General features: G+C 34.3%; 2 protein-coding genes and 1 long non-coding RNA gene across 15 annotated transcripts; 2 read left to right on the forward strand and 1 right to left on the reverse strand.

The window, feature by feature from the left end:
* The first annotated feature begins 1178 nt into the window (after positions 1-1178).
* On the forward strand, positions 1179-4933 carry LOC112738297 (protein phosphatase 2C 77). 11 transcript variants are annotated; one of them, XM_072211872.1, is made up of 7 exons: positions 1179-1413; positions 2040-2138; positions 2321-2740; positions 2897-3289; positions 3513-3863; positions 3961-4066; positions 4195-4933. In XM_072211872.1, the coding sequence occupies exons 3-7, from the start codon at positions 2444-2446 to the stop codon at positions 4545-4547; spliced, it is 1500 nt and encodes a 499-aa protein (XP_072067973.1). In that variant the 5' UTR covers positions 1179-1413; positions 2040-2138; positions 2321-2443; the 3' UTR covers positions 4548-4933. The 11 variants fall into 11 exon arrangements, with proteins under 11 accessions (XP_072067973.1, XP_025644454.1, XP_025644458.1 ...); XM_025788673.3 differs by lacking the exon at positions 1179-1413 and adding an exon at positions 1475-1611; XM_072211873.1 differs by lacking the exon at positions 1179-1413 and adding an exon at positions 1818-1965.
* A 310-nt stretch (positions 4934-5243) lies between these two features.
* Positions 5244-9293, reverse strand: LOC112738298 (mitogen-activated protein kinase kinase SIPKK). Of its 3 annotated transcripts, none has more exons than XM_025788675.3 (8): positions 8964-9178; positions 8787-8871; positions 7561-7695; positions 6916-7140; positions 6644-6826; positions 6161-6390; positions 5692-5737; positions 5244-5607 (listed from the first exon to the last, which is right to left on the reverse strand). In XM_025788675.3, exons 1-8 carry the CDS (start codon positions 9044-9046, stop codon positions 5518-5520), a joined length of 1077 nt encoding a protein of 358 aa, XP_025644460.1. In that variant the 5' UTR covers positions 9047-9178; the 3' UTR covers positions 5244-5517. The 3 variants fall into 3 exon arrangements, with proteins under 3 accessions (XP_025644460.1, XP_025644459.1, XP_025644461.1); XM_025788674.3 differs by having other exon boundaries at positions 7561-7710; positions 8964-9140; XM_025788676.3 differs by lacking the exon at positions 7561-7695 and having other exon boundaries at positions 8964-9293.
* A 3785-nt stretch (positions 9294-13078) lies between these two features.
* Positions 13079-15506, forward strand: LOC140177952 (uncharacterized). The gene is made up of 3 exons (XR_011869706.1): positions 13079-13251; positions 13349-13628; positions 15315-15506. It is a non-coding gene; the product is annotated as an uncharacterized lncRNA (long non-coding RNA).
* The last annotated feature ends 1756 nt before the right edge of the window (positions 15507-17262 follow it).

Below are 17262 nucleotides of genomic sequence, written 5' to 3' on the forward strand. Positions count from 1 at the left end.
TCTTTCTAGCCAGGAATCGGTTATACATTGTATTCGGGATTGTCCAAAAGCTCAGCTTGTCTGGCAAAGGTTGGATATTCCTTGTCATCCTTTGGATTTAAAGAACTGGTTCTTGTATCATAGCAGAGAGCACCCGTTCAAGTTCTTTTCGGGACTTTGGTGGATATGGCGAGCAAGGAATAACGACATCTTTAATCCCCATGAAACTTGGCCTCCGGAAAAAGTCATTTGTCTGGCATTAACTTCAGAAAAGGAGCTTAGAAATATTTTTGAATTACAACGTATGTCCCTTCCCTCTACTCTAAATGGTTTTTGGAATCCCCCATCCATTGGTACTTTTAAGATTAATTGTGATGCTAGTTATTTTGGTTCGGGTGATAGTGTTGGTTTTGCTTGTGTTATTAGAGATTGTAATGGGAGCTGGCAAAGGGGGTGTTTGGGAATGATTGAAAGTAATAGTATTCTTCAAGGAGAATTGTTTGCTATTTGGAGAGGATATCTCTTAGCTTGGGATGTGGGTCAACGAGATGTTATTTGTGAGACGGATTGTGTGGAAGCATTTAATCTTGTTACTCAAGATGGTTTTGGGTTTATTGATCCACTGGTGCTCAAAATAAGAGATATCATGCATTGGAATTGGCGTGTTGACTTTCGTTTGATTATGAGAGATGCAAATACGGTGGCAGATACTATGGCAAAGATGGCGATGAAGTTACAACTTTCGCATGTGGAGCTTCTTTCACCTTGAGAGGAGTTTAAGAGTAGTCTTAAACGGGACTGTCCCTCTATTTAAGCAGTTCCTTGTTTTGTTTCTTTTGTTTTTCTTTGTTTAATTTATTTCAGTCACCAAAAAAAAAAAGATATCTCTTAAAAAATATTCTCTTTTATATAAGATTTAAAATTTAGAATTTAGAAATATACTTTTTAGTATTGACATATAAACAAAAATAAAAAGATGTATTTCTAATAATTTGCGTTTCTTCAGATATTAAACTCTAAAAATTAGTTAATTAATGCTGTAAAAAACAGAGCAGGTTTTATGAGAATATTAAGCCCCCCATAATTGACGAAAGATTAAGATTAGAATGACTTTCACGTCTAAATCTTGTGCTGGCGATATTAAAGAAAGAGAGTCCCTTTTGGAAGATATTTGTTAGGAAATGATGTAACCAAAAACCAAACCGACCAATTAAAATAAGAAACGAAAGGGTCTTAGGTGTCACATTCTTGTATCGTCTCACCAAGGGAACAAATGGCAACCCTGCCACATTTTCTCCAATTCTCCTTTTTGTTAGTTAAAAAAAATTATTTAAACAAATAAATAAAAGATGCTTGTCTTAGAAAGCTTCTTCCAAAAGACCAAAACATTAAACAAATTACAAAGGCAGGCCTTAAATCATTTCCAGAGTCTGTGTAAGTAGTAGTATTTCACTAAACAACAACATTCATTTTGAAGAATATATATATATATATATATATATATATATATATATATATATATATAGTGCTACCAATTGTTCATTGCTTATAAGTAATTTAATTCATTAATGGCATACCATTGCCGAGGTTGTTATTCTGTTCTACCATCACACTTACATCCAGTATGATAAGGTAAGCAATTCAGCTTAGAATTTAATAACTTTAACGAAAGAAAGCTAGGTATGTAGTGTGGTTGATCAATGATCATGGAATTGGAATGAATAATATTAAGTTCAAGATGAATCATGATCTTTGAGAATGGGTGGCCGTGTTTGTAGTTGACATATGAAAGTAACATAAGAGGTATACAAACATATAAGGGGAATCTTTAATGGTAGATATGAGTTGCCTCAGATCCAGGGAACCTTACTTCTCTTGCCCCCCAACTATAGTGATATTTTTTGTTGTTATTGTTTTTTTTTATGTTCATTTTCAATGACCCCATTTCCCTTGTCACCATGTTTTGTTTGATGGAGAGAAGACAAGGTCACTGACTTTTGACATTTATTAATATTTATGTTTTATGGTTTTCTTGAATCATCTATTGCCTTCTATTTCAGGGATCAACAAAGGATTGGTTTGGAGGCAGAGAAATAAATTATTTTTTTGCACACCACCTATTCACCCAATTGACTGATAGAATTAAATATAAGAAACAGGTGAATTAATTTTCAGAAAGGATCTAGAGGGATAATCTAGTATATATAATAGCTTTGCTGTTTCAATAAATTTTTATGAGTAAAGAAGACAATTGATTGTTTGGTTTTTTACACTGTAGTTGACTGCTTCTGAGGAGACTGATTCTAAATTTCTATAATCAAATTTTCATTTCTTGCCGTAGGAATCTTCTTCTTGTTTCTTGTGCCGGTTGAACTAAGTACTAGAAAAGAGAAAAGTGGTTGAAGGCTAACAGGTATAGGATTCTAGAGAGGATAAGGCTACTGCAAAAAATCAAAGAGGACTTATGGAGGAAATTACTTCGACGATTGCAGTGCCATACAGACTTGGGAATTTGATTCAGAAGGAGTCAACGGTGGCAACCCGCATGGAGATAACTGGTCTGAAGCTCATGGCAAACACAACAGCTTTGATATTAAATCCTACAATTGAAGCTCATCATCAATCTTACTCTGTTGGAAACGAAGACTACTGCACAGATATATGTCCAAAACACCAAACTAGGTCATCTGCAGAGGTAAAGGAGAATCAGGGTCGAACCAACTCAGCTCCCCTTGAATCAGAAATGGTTACTGAATTTAAGGTGAAAGATGAATTCATGTCAGCTAACAGTTTTCATTCTGTACATAATCAAAGATCTGAATCTGTTGCCAGTGACAAAAGTTGTCCTGGGAATGAAGCTGCTACTTTGACTGATAATTGTTCTGATTCTGATAATGATTTGCTAATTGCCACCAAGTTTAATAGTAATATCCAAGGAAAGTCCAGTTCGATCGAGGCGAGTGCAGAGCTGGAGCCAATGCAGAACATGGTTTCTGCTGCTATGGAACTTGAAACTGAAGATGGAAGCGGATCAGATGGATTTGATCCAAAACTATCTGCCAGTCTCCATGATGTGTCAGACAAGCAAACAAGCATAGCAGACTTCCAGAATGCATCGGAATCTGATGGAGGTCCTCGTTGGGGTTTCTCATCAGTTTGTGGAAGGAGACAAGAGATGGAAGATGCTGTTGCTTGTCAGCCTCAACTTCTTCAAGTTCCTTCACAGATGCTAGCAGATGACCACGTTAATGAAAATGGAAACTCATCAGCCCACTTTTTCGGTGTCTATGATGGACATGGGGGTTGTCAGGTATGTTTGAAAATCCATAATCACTTGTGTCGGTTATACTTGTTTATTCCCTGAAGTTTATTTTGCACAAATACAAATACAAATATTGATTATGATTCGGTACTATGCCTAAATGCTGTAATTTTATTGGGAAAAAAAAATCACAATAAAATGCATCTACACATCGGTGACTAAAAAATTGAAGTATTTGTGCATCATAGTTTGAAGTTGATCCATTTCATAGGTTGCGAATTACTGCCGGGAACATCTTCATTCAGTGTTGACTGAGGAGATAGAAGCTGCAAAATCTAGTTTAAACAATGCCAGGGAGAAGTGGCAAGAACATTGGAAGAAAGCATTCTCTAATTGTTTTCATAAAGTAGATGATGCAGTTGGACGAATCGGGGCACCGGATAGTGAAAGCCATTGTGATGGATCTGAGGGTAGTATTGAACCCCTTACTCCTGAGACTGCAGGCTCTACTGCAGTGGTTGCTATTCTAACTCAAACCTACATTATAGTCGCAAATTGTGGTGATTCAAGAGCAGTTCTATGTCGCGGAAAAGAAGCCATGCCTTTGTCTACTGACCACAAAGTAAGGAATCTCCTTCTATTTACAGGATTTGTTTTGCTGGAATTCTTTGTTGGGTGCTTAATTATCTGATAAAAGAATCTTTATTTCTTATTGATAGCCTAATAGAGAAGATGAATGGGAAAGGATAGAAGCTGCTGGAGGAAGGGTCATACAGTGGAATGGTTACCGAGTTCTTGGTGTTTTGGCAGTGTCAAGATCCATAGGTATGTGCACTGTGCTTTTTTGTTTTATCCGATTTATCCAGTTCGAAGTAGATAAAAAATATGCTAAATTGCATTTATTTTAGTATCCACTGCAGTTGAATTCTTGCTTACTTCTTGTCCATAACCAGGTGATAGGTACTTGAAACCATGGATAATTCCAGAACCAGAAGTCATGTTTATTCGAAGACAGAAAACCGACGAGTGCCTTATTCTCGCCAGTGACGGTCTATGGGATGTCATCACAAACGAAGAAGCCTGCGCCATTGCGCGAAAACGAATCCTCCTTTGGCATAAGAAGAATGGCAGCAACAACAACAACAATATCAGTGTATCAACAGAACATGGCCATGGCATTGATCCTGCAGCTCATTATGCTGCAGAATGTCTATCTAAACTCGCCATCCAAAGGGGAAGCAAAGATAATGTCTCAGTCATTGTTATAGACCTAAAGGCCCAAAGAAAATTGAAGAAGAAAGCATAGAGAATAAAGATAGATATTAACCCTTCATTTGGAATATTCACTCATATGCTATTGTTTCACTGGTAAATTTTTCTATTCTTGGTTTGGGGATAAAACTTGATGGAATTTTTCATGGATAAGCTTCATATGTAATTTTACTAATGGAGATAATTCATAAAAAAGTTCACCCTTTTTAAACCCTAACCAAACATGCATTAGTTGCATATGTCTAGCCCCTACATTTTTCACCAGGGCTAAGTTATGTGAATTGAAATTTGCTGTGTATAAGAATTATTACTGTGAGCAGTTGCTCACATCAGGAACTTCTATTAATTTTTTCAACATGTAAATTCTTTTTTTCTTTTTTCTGATTATCTGTTCCAATAATATCAACCACCCTTGAATTATATTTGTTTAGTTAAAACTTTGAAAAATTTAAACCCCTTAACTTTACATCACTCAATAATAAATGCAATTTCTGAAAATTTAGGAACTGGTTTTTCTTGCTCCTACGCTACAAAGATTGATCGTATGCAAGTAGTAAATCTACATAGAAAGGAATCAAAACTGCAATTACAGTGACTCGATGGTTGAAAGATCCATGGAAGGTTGCAAACAAGCACATTACACAAGAACATAATAGTTTTGGATATAATGTGTAAAATGAGATATTAGCTTCAGAAAGTATGAATATCCTAAGCAAACTAGTACAAGGTGTCAAGACAAATGACCATTTTGATAGTAAAAAGCACGATTATATTGTATAATTTGCATCAAAACATGTTACAGTTTAAAATGGCAAACCACTTAACTACCGAGAAGCAAAAACCTTGCTGTACATGACAAATTAGCATATACTCTCTTTGTTCTCGACACTCACTTTTTGGTACATCATCTGGGTAATGAACATACCAATCTGAATTCAAGATACCTAATGAAGTGATACATAATTCAAATTAGAATGACTCTTTACTTTTGAACACACCAAGTTTTATATGGTTGCAGGTGTAGATCCTCCATTGGAGAAGTATGCTGAAAGGTCCACATCCAAGTCCTCATACATGTTGATAAATGGATGTCTCTGGAATTTAAATCATAGATATAACGTGAAAAATATTATATATTTTACAAGGCATAATTGTACGGATAAGATTCTTATGCATACCACAAGGTCTGGAGCTGACTTTCTATCCCTTGGATTTTTCTGTAAACTAAACACACAAGATTGAAGGATGATCAGAAGCCTAATCAAATGCAGCGACATAAAAACTTATGACAAAACAACCATTTGAATAGTTATGTGAATTGTGACAATGCACTCTTGAATGTCAGTTTAAGCTGCAGAAGCAGAAGAACTCCTTTATACTAATTGTGCATATCCATTAAAATCTTCAAATTTTGTTCCAAAAAGATGGGGATTCATTTCATGAAATTGTCCAATGTATATTAAAATCAAGTATGAATACAAGACTTCCACACAATTAAGTAAGAGGAGATGCTACTTTGAAATTATAGGTTTCTCAAGTATCCCAATCAATTCAAGCTCTAGGAAATGCTAGGGTATTCAAAAGGTTCTCCCTCCCTACTTTGCACTCTATTTTGGTGAATTGTTTAAGCATGCATAATCATATTACCATGCAGAGATGAAAGAACAAAATTCCAGAGAAAATTGATCAGATGGAGCACTCGGCGGAGGTTTTTCGACAATGATTTCAATAAGCTGGTAGATATTTTCCCATCCTTCTTTTTTATCAGGTGGTGTATATGGAAACTTTCCTGTAGCACACTTGAGCAATATCAGTCCCAAGCTCCATATATCACTTCTATAGTTGTAACCACCAGGGTTTCCAGTAATTCTCTCTGGCTGTGAAGAAGAGTAGACGAGTTATTATAAATATTCCAGTCAAGGGTGGCATGTTTAGTTGGTCAAAGGAAAATGCTACTCCTTCCATTTCAAACTAAATGTCGCTTTGATTTTATGGAAATATTGAAAAATCAATGTGCATTTCTGTCCAGCTACAATGATTTTTCAACGTACCAAAAATATTTAAATGACATATTTTTTTATGTACTAAATGTTACTGAGAAAGTGAAATATAGTCAAGTAATTTACTCACAGACATGTAGCTGTATGTGCCAATAAAAGTATTAGCTAGACCAGATGTGGTGTCCATGATTGCGCTCACACCAAAATCAGTAATCTTTACTTCTCCTCTATGATTTATCAACAAATTAGAAGGCTTTAAGTCCCTATGGATAATATGTTTTTCATGATGAAGATAAATTAAACCCTTCAGCACCTACATTGTTGAACATAAGGAAAGAAATGGATCAAATCTAGTCAGGGATGCAAAGTACACTGTAGTGTGAATTCTTATGTCTCGCCAACCTGCTTGCAGATCGCGGCAAGATATGGCTCTGGAATTGTTTTCACTATGCTAAGAAAATCTTCCAAGGACCCTCCATCCATGTACTCTAAGATGATTGATAAGACCCCATTATTGTAGAATGATTGGTAGTAAACAACAACATATGGACATTGTGCTGACTGATTGATTTTTAGCTCTCGTGCTATCTGCGTGTGCATAGGCTCCTCAACCATCATTCGGATTTCCTGAATTACAGAGAATACATCATAAGTGACAATGGAACAATGTTGCATGGGATGTGTATAAATAAGATATATCAGATAACTGGACATTAGTAAGTCCAAGGACCTAGATTCAATCATTATGTTCAGTGAAATTAAAATGTCCAATGTTGGGTGAACAAGATGATGTTTTAAACTAACATATTAACTAACATATTAGTTGAATTAATACTTATGTAATTAACTCACTAAACACCAATTGACATAAAAAAGTTTCTGAAGAATTTCTTTCCCTGACCAACAATGTCATTGTAGGAAGAAAACAACTTCTAAATGTCATAAAATACTTGGTCAACAATGCCAATACAAAAGGATAAATCATCTATAAAAGAGAGAGAACTATAAGTTGCAAATTCAAGCAATGTCATTGTGCACTCAGTGAACCTTTAATGCGAAAAATTGATTAGTCCATTTGTGTTGCACCAACTGCACAATCCCTCCATTTCCCTTTCCAATCACTCTGATTGTGTCAATGTCTGCCAAACTTAGTTTGTTGTCTATTGCCCTTACTGGGGGTGGCTGAAAACAACACAACTATGAAATGTAAATTTACAAAACTATCCGTACTCGGACAACAGCATGTAAATCTCTTTTCAAAAGTACTGTGACAAAATAAAAATATGCAGGAAACCCTGATTCAAATTTCCATGTTACAACTGTACCAAATAAACCTTTGGTTTGGTGTTACAGTTTACTGTAACATATGTATAACTATATACATATGGAGTTTTAATATGAAAAAGCTATGATAATCAAGTTACATAAATCCAAAGCAGTCATATAGGCAACTGTCAGTATAACATTCTGTAGGATACCATCTCTCAAGAACAGCAACAACAACAGTAAGTCAGTAACAAAGCCTTGTTTCACTACACTAGGTGGAATCAACTAAATAGATGAAACTTAGTCATCGTGTCCTATCAAGTGTTATGTTTTATGTCCAGAGTAAGCACATATATGCTTATATCTTTCTTGACCACTTCATGCATAATCTTCTTATGTCTCCCTCTACCTCTAACCACTGGTCTATTTCCCACGTAAGCTACCCTCTTTATCAATGTTATTCGCGTCTTTTCCTCATATGTCCAAACTATCTAAGACGAAATTGCAATACATTTTCCACAACAGGAATCACTCCAAGTTTTTTTTCTCATGTCCTCATTCCTTATTTTATCTATTATGGGAATGCGATAAAAGTTAGTTGGTCTAATGGCAATCCAGTGAAATTTACTTGTAATAATCTTTTATGGTTTACATCATCCTCTACTTTGACCAACTGACTTGAATCTTATCGTTTACATCATCCTTTATTTTTCATTGCCTTTTCGTCATCTAACATTTTTGTTTCGTTAATTAGTTTTCAATAAGGGAGCACCAAAAAATATCAGGAATTCCTCGTTGTAACAAAGGCATTTCATTCAATCCAATAGTATAGAATACATAAAAGAATCTAATTTTGATGTGTGAACAGTTTTACCCTTGTATCTAATTACGTATTGATGTCAGCAAAATACCTACTTTTACGTGAATTAAACTCATAAATAAATAAGAAACATAAATACACAGAGAGACAGATAAGCATGTGTAAAGCGTTGAGTAAGAAATGTTACAGTTCCCACTTCACCCTGAGAAGCGATCAGAACTCCGTCGCCATTGACAAGCAGGTTCCCATCAATAAACGTGCCGCTTTCATTCCTACCCGCACACAATTTTAGTTAGAAAACACAACAGTCAATCAGTCATCACACTTAGACATCTAAAAAATAGAAGAGAAGAGAAAAACTGACAGGAAGCTTGGAAAAGAAGGGTGATGAGTTGCAGGAACAGGAACAGTGAGCTTCAGATTGGGTCCTAAGCACCCTTTTTTCATGATTTATGATTATGCTAATGAATGGGGTTGGAAGACCCAAAAAGACTTATAACAGTAAGAAGATTACTGTTTTGATTGTTGCATACGATGAATATGAATTATTTTGTTGTGACAAATTGTTTTTTTTATATGATAACGGCTTATTGTTTAATTTTAGTGACATATGGTTGGAAAAAGGAACAGTCAGTGGGTCAGCATTGACGTTGCTGTGGAGAAAGGAGAAACCAAGGGATGGAAGTTCGGAGATAGACGCACTTGTGGTGTGACTTTTTAGTTTTTGCATAGGAGCCAATGGTTCCTTTTTTTGCTTAATTTTCCCCTCTCGTGACTTTTTGTCTTCTTTAGATATGAATCTTTTTCTCACGTGCGTGAAAAATGAATAATTCTTGAAGATTAATAAATTTATTATTTTTAATCAGTAGTTATTTAATAATATTTAAAAATATAAATTAATATTATATTATTAAATTATTAAACTAAATAAATTAGATTTATGATAAAAAATATTAGATAAAAATAATAAATTCTATTAACTATTTTAACTTGATGAATATTATGCATGGTGTCTATTATTATTGATATTACGGTAGATATACCATTTTAATATTAATAATGTTTTTCAGAGTTTAAGAGATATTTGTTAAGTGTGTGAAAGAGTATCATTGGACTTTTGAAATGGAGAGTAATACAATCATAACGAGGATAATTGAGATAAATCCAATAAATAGAAGTATAATTTTATAGTGCCTGAAAAGTAATGTTGACGATCATATTGCTAATGAGGTTCATGATATAAGATTTAGCCGCATAAAATTTAATCCTTATACGCTCCATATAATACTCTTAAGAGCACAAAAATTAAAAAAAAAAAATTAAAAAATAAAAAATCTCAACCACCAAGCTAGCTCACAAGTCACAGCCCATCACACTTGACCAAATTCTATAGTTACACTATATATGATGTGCGAACTAAGTAGAAAAATTTAGGGTGTTTATCCATTTTGTCCTTCAAAAAATTTCGATCAAACATTTTAGTTTTTTAACAAAAATTAATTATTTGGTTAGTCTTCAATATTTAACTGCGTCAGTCACTTAAATTCCTATTCTAGTTTGTTTCGTCAAGTCTTGTCGAAAATGTCCTACGTATCGCGTTAACTTGTCACGTCACACGATTAGTGCCACGTGGACAAAAAGGACAAAATCGTCCTTGGCCCTCTTTGTATAAAAACGACGTTATTTCATGGATGTGCCCTACGCTGCTTTTTGGAAATAGACCATTCATAAGGAACACTCCTCGCATTCACTCCAAAAATGAAATTACAAGTGACTCTCTTTTCTCTATTAAGTTTTACGGGAAAAACCACTCTCTTCACGTCACCATTGTCATCCCCGTCACAACCTTCAGCATCTTCACCACTCTAACCTATATTATCGTTATTTCGAAAATGATCAACATAGCAAGTCAGCAGTTGTGAATTCGTGCTATTCGTGATCGTGTCTCTGTCGTCCCTGACTGAGGTAAGCATTTTGCGTTTTATTGATCGATTATTGTTATGTTGTCCTTATGGAGAGCATTGTTGTGTTTATTGAATATTTTGTTTGAGTAAATATATGGAATGGAGATTACTTAGTAATGTGTATATTTTGTATGAGTGGATTTGGTATGCATGCATAAATATAAGAGAAGTGGTCGGTATGGAAGTATTTAAAATAGGAATAATGATTTCTTGTAGAAAAGTTAGATAATGCATACTCAAAATTTTAGTAAGCTGAGTTTGACTTTGTGATGTTAATTTTGTCATACACATACACAAATGATTAAACTTGTGGTCCCTCTATTTAAACACAGTGAAAGTTTTGTTAAGGACAACAGGGCAGTACTTCATTACATAAATGGTAGTGTCAAGAAGTGGCCCCCTGGATGTTGATTTGGTGAACTATTTTGACCTGAAAAAGTTGTTTGAAGAGCTTGGTTATCATGCTTACAAATAGGATATACTAGTATGACCCAAAAGCCAGTAACCTTGAATGTGGACTTCACCCCATCTATGGAGACAAGAAAATCAGAGAAATGTATGATAAAAACAGGAAGAACAAGGATACTGATAAGCTATACTTGTACTTTAATCATCCTATTTTAGATGAGGTGAATCTAAGTAGTGAAGAAGAAGACAATGGTAATGCTGTGGATATGGAGCTTTCTGATTTCTAATTTCTGATGATGATAGCTATGACAACTAGAAAAGAGCTTAAGATGAATTGTATAGGCCTCCACCACCAGGATTTGATGAGGATGATAGTGAAGAAGAGACTGGGATTGGTTGAGGAGAAAGTGAAGCATTCAGGAAAGAAAAAAGGTCAATCCCTAAAAAAAGTTGGTAAAAAAGGTGCTGAAATGAGGCCATGTTCTTTTAAGAAGAGTGCTGGAGTCCTAGAAGGATATTTCAAGAAGGGTGTTCCTAAAAAGAGTGATGCAAAGATGGGTTCTTCTAACAACAAGGGTGCCTTAAGAAGAAGGGTTCAGTAGTGAAAGGGCAAAGCATTTCTGATGGGCTGGATAACTTCAACTTTAGGCATGTAGAAGAGAATAATACTGGGCCTCATGCCTCTAATACCAATAGTGGGCCTGCTGGATCAAATTTTGGAGGTTGCTACTAGGGTTGATGTAGGAGGTCAGAAGCAGTTCAGTGATGAGTAAGAGGGGTTGGGGTATGAATCAGGTGGATTTGAGACTCCACATTCTTTTGAAAATGAGCAGGATGGGTTTAATTGGCCTCAATATAATGATGGTGCAGAGTTTGGTGAAGTTCAATTCTCAATCAACATGGAGTTTGTAATATTGGATCAGTTTGATAAGGCCTTTAAAGACTACATAATATCTAAAGTCCGGAGAATATTCTTTGTAAAAAAATGACAAAAGGAGAATTAAGGCTCAACGTGCAACTGGTGAGGACAATAAAGGAAATGCAAAGGCTAGATATAAGAAAAATGTAAGGCTAAGAGAGAGAGTGAAGCCAACGTGGAAGAAAGAGAAGAAGACAATGTTAACAAACCATCACATGAGGTAGCTGAGGGGAGTTCAGGACAGCTAGAAACAAATGTCTTGAAGGATGTTGGAGCTGGAGGTGGAGTTGTTGAAACTGTGCAAAGCACCAACAATGAAGAATATCAACAAAATTATTATCCATGGCTGATATATTGTGCTTGGAAAATCAAGACTTATAATCTGGCTCACACATGTGCAAGGGAGTTTGGATCTAGTATGGTCGACTGTGGTTGGGTGACAACCAAATGGAGAAGAGACTACTCACCTAGCCTCACTTGACACATGGAGAGGCATTTGAATAAATCAAAATTGAATTCAATGTGATATGCAGTGACAAGATGATCTACAAAGCTCTAAAGCTAGTGGTGCGGAATTCACAATCTACAATTTACCGGCAAGTGTACTGGGTCATACTAAGTAATAACTCACGGTGAGTGAGTACCGATCCCACGAGGATTAACAAATTAAGCAAGTAATGGTTGATTAGCTATTCTAGTTAGACAAGTTCAAATAAGAGTTTTGGTTGTCAAATAGTATAAAATGCAATAAAGTAAGAAAGCAAGCAATGACGGTTGAGAAAATAATGTGAGAATGAAGTTAAGGTTTCGGAGATGTTTAAATGTCCGGGTTAATGTTCAATGTTAACTACCTTGATCATGCAATGATTATGTTTATAGCAAATCCCAGATGATTAAATTCCTATTTCTAGGCAATCCAATCTCCCTTAACATAACCGACCATTGTAAACCCCGTAAAATTAGCAGATAATCAGTTAATAAATTAAATTTTAATAAAAAAATTAGAAATATAATTTTATAGTAAAATAGGATAGAGTTAATTAAAACAAGAATTTTGACACTAATTTCAAAGAATTTGGCCCAAAATTAGACCGAATGGGTCGAACCAGTCAAACCGGACCCGTATTGGGCCCAAGGCTCAACCCAAACCACCTATACCCATGAGCTCAGCTCATTTCCCTTCCTTTCACACATTGAAGCACGCAGAAACAGTTTGTGGAAGGAGGGAACAAGAGCATCAAAACCTAATCCATGGTTTGATTTCAATCTGACATAACTTCTCGCTCCGAGCTCCGATCACCACACCATTTGGGACCACGCGTCCGCAGTGATGAGCTCTACAAAGTCCAGTATATTATAAGGTAGGAAACCCGATTCTTAGTTTTAATTCTCTCTTCTCAAATCCGAAAATTTCATGGTTTTGGGGATGTTGAGAACTTGGTTAATTTGATGTTTTAGGATCAAATTGACTTGAGGGATTAGTGGGCTTTTGCTTAATTGTGGCACATCTAAGATAAGGATTATTAACCCTAGTCAATTCCTTGATTACATGTGTTAGGTATTGAATCTTGTATATTGATATGTGATGTTATGTATTAGGTGATATATGTATAAGAACTGAAGCATATTTGTGGAAGTTGGAGGCTTGGAAATTGGTATTGGTTGTTGGATTTTTGGTGTGAGGGCTTGCAATCTTGCCTAGTGGGTTGTCTTGGGTGATACGAGAAAATCTGTCAAGGTATGGTTTAGGTTTCTCGTATTTAATATATAATATTCTATGAAAACTTAGGCTAGATGACCATAGGATAGGTTGGAACGTATTAGTATATTTAATGATTAGCACCCTTGATGTTGTTTGCTATTTTTGATGATGGAATGTTAAGTGATTGGTTGATGATGATTGAGATAATGATATGAATGCATGTGTATGTATATATTGAATTGGTGAGTGATAATCTTGATGTTGTATTCGGGAAATTGATGAAAGGGATTGTTAAGATTGAGAAATGGTAGGGTGTGTAGGTTATTGTGATGATGAAAAAGATATATATATATATATATATATATATATATATATATATTGTGTTGATGAGTTTAGTGTATAGCATGTTGAGTTTGAGTTGGGTTTTAAAGAAAATTGAGGTTTTGAGATTTTGTGTAAAGTTGGTTTTTGGCCGAACTTCGGCAAGTCATAACTTAGGCTTCCGGATTCCCAAATGATTTCAAAATTATTTTATATGAAAATAAGTGAGGGTTCAAATATATTTTTATAAAATATTGAAGTTAAAAATAGAATATTAAAAAGCTCGTGATTTAGAAAGTAATTAATAAAAGTTTTAAAAATAAGGTTTTATAAACTAAGTTTTAAAAGGAGATTATAAATATTATTTTAAATACTTCTTTAAAATTACTCATTTATATTAAAATAAATCATTATTATAATTAGTATTTATCAAAGATATTATTTTGTAAGAATATTATAATGTGTAATATTAATGAGTAAGCAAGCAAGCAAAGTAATCCTAAAAGCTTTAGAGAACGCAGACTTAATTAAAGAACTTTATAATTCTTTTCTATAAGACACTTAGAGAGAGGCAAGTGAATAATGTGAAGATAATTTATATTATAGAATGATAGGAAAGAAAAGAAGAAGAAAGAAAGAAAAGAAAAGAAAAGAAAAGAAAAGAAAAATATTAAAGAAACCTCTGTCATAGAAGAGCAAAGAGCAAAGATTAAAAGAATCTAAAGAACCTCTGCCATAGGAGAGTAGAGAGTAGGAATAAAAGAAACAAAAGAAAGAACGAAACGAAAAGGGGATAAGTAGAAGTATTGTTTGGCCTTGAGAACGAGCTGAGATGATTATATACCTGCTGAAAACGAGCAGAGATATGGTGGTGAGCCCACCGAGATTTGCTTCCAGAGATACATCGGTCAATCCAGGGGATGGTCGCACCTGTAAGACAGAGGTTGCTCATAGAGGTTATTAATACATACATTGGCCAGAGAGAGCCTCACCTGTAAGACCGAGGTTGCTTACAGAGGTTATGTTTGCATATATCGGCTCAAGAGAGTCGCACCTGTAAGACAGAGGTTGCTCACAGAGGTTATGGCACTGGAAACCAAACTCAGACAAAGGTTAATGAGTTGCGTCAGGCGCAGGTCGAAACTGACAGATGAGCTCATTACTTGCACTAGGGATAGACATGCATCATAATTATTTGTGCATAATTGTTTGTGAGTGTATTTTCTGTGATTGTGGGTGTGCTATTCCTTTGTTTGAATTCTGTATTCTTTAATTGTTGAACTAGATGGTACCTTGTTGATTGTTATTGCTGACCAAGTATATATAAAATGAACTTAACTTCTAACCCCGACCCTACTAAGAACTCTCCAGTTCTTACCCCCTATTTCCACCTCCTTTCAGCTACAGGTGCGAAGGTTTAGTCCGGAGCTACAGGAGCATAGAAGATTGTATTCACGAGTTGAGTTGTTAGAATTTATTTTCTCCCCGTCGGCTATTATTTTGGTTTTTAGAGGGGTAAGACTTGTAATTGAAATTATTTGAATAAGTCTATGTATATATTGCTATGTGAATATATATGTATTTTGTGATTAAGAGGTTTAAGTAAATACCCTTTTGTTTTCTTGATTAAAGTTTCGGTTCGTGTTCGCGAAGGCTCAATATTAAATAAAGATAGTATATAATTAAAAAGGTTTAGAGGTAAGTAGCACTCGAACTTTTAGTACGATCATGAGGTGCTAAAAGTTAGGGTGTCACACCATTCGATTCCTCCCTCCAATAGATGTGCTTCCAATGCTTCGATCACTGCTAATGCTTTTCCTTCTCTAGCACTTGGAGTTGACAAGCTTTCAACGGTTGCCATTCTATAATTTGGGGGAGGAAAGCAGTTCAATGTAAAGAGTTAGGGTTATGGGAAAGACGACCAAAATTTGGGGGAATATGACGTCGTTTTTGTACAAAAGAGATCAGAAACCATTTTGTCTTTTTTATCCACATGGCACTAATTGTGTGACGTAACAAGTTAACGTAATACGTAAGATATTTTCGGCTAGACTTGACGAAACAAATTGGAGTAGGAACTTAAGTGATTGACAAAATTAAATATTGGATACTAACCAAATAATTAATTTTTGTTGAGAACTAAAATGTCTAATTCAAAATTTTTTAAAACCTAAATGGGTAAATACTAAAAAATTTAATTGTCTTCTGATTTAAATTAGAAGGCATGCTCAAAATGATGGAGTTATGATTTATTCTTTTTAGCTTATTATCTTTATAAATATTGTAACATCCTAACTAATAAATTCAATATATTCGAGTTGTAATAAATTATTATTGAGAACATTACTGTATTTTTAAATATGCGACTCAACAACAACAACAATAATAATAATAATTTCTCATCCTCATCAGAAAACTTCCCTTTAAATTATTGGTCGTATTTGTATAAATTTCAATATATTATATTTCATGGATGAAATAAGTTTTGTTGTAAAGGGATGTTAGAAAGCACAAAACATCAAAGTTAATAAAATCAATTTATCTCCTACCCTTAATGATACACGATTATTATATAAATAATAGAAAACATTGTAAGAGAAAAAGAATGAACAAAATGACACACTATCTAAATTCTGTCATAAGAAACAATGGCATCAACGGACAATGCAGTATATGATGATGTCATATTATTGTTGTCTGTTTACTTTATTATAGATTATTAGGCACTAAGATGTTTGTTAGTTTTATTTAATAATAATAATAGTATGATTAGTTAAAATGATAAGTAGTTTGTTCTTTTAATAATAATAATAATAATAATAATAATAATAATAATAATAATAATATTATTATTATTATTATTATTATGAGTTGAAATTTTAAAAATAACAAAAAAGATTACATATATAAATTAGGCAAGACGGTTTAAGCCGTTTGTTTTAGTAGTTGTATATAAGGAATAACTTACACGGTAAGAAAGTATGATTTACCATATTATAATTAGTGAATTCAGAAAATTTAAAATTGAAAACTCTCTTGTTCTTGTCCATTCATTTTAATTTGCTGCAAGTTTCTCACATGGTAAAAGTGGCATAGGCAGATGATTTGGAGGTAGATAAAAGGCTATACTCCAAGTTGTGCTCATGAAAATGTCTCTGAAAAATGGTGACTCTTGGATCATTGATAAGTTCCACTATATCCATATAACCCATTCTCTAGTTGCATTTCATAAAGCCAATAAAAATAAAATTGCCTAATAAACAAGTTGTCGTTGCATCCATATTGGGACAAAATAATTATCTCAAAATACTTATGTCTCACAATTGTCTTATACTTCACAATGAGTGGG

Source organism: Arachis hypogaea, chromosome 13 (assembly GCF_003086295.3).
Source record: "Arachis hypogaea cultivar Tifrunner chromosome 13, arahy.Tifrunner.gnm2.J5K5, whole genome shotgun sequence".
NCBI classification, from domain to species: Eukaryota; Viridiplantae; Streptophyta; class Magnoliopsida; order Fabales; family Fabaceae; genus Arachis; species Arachis hypogaea.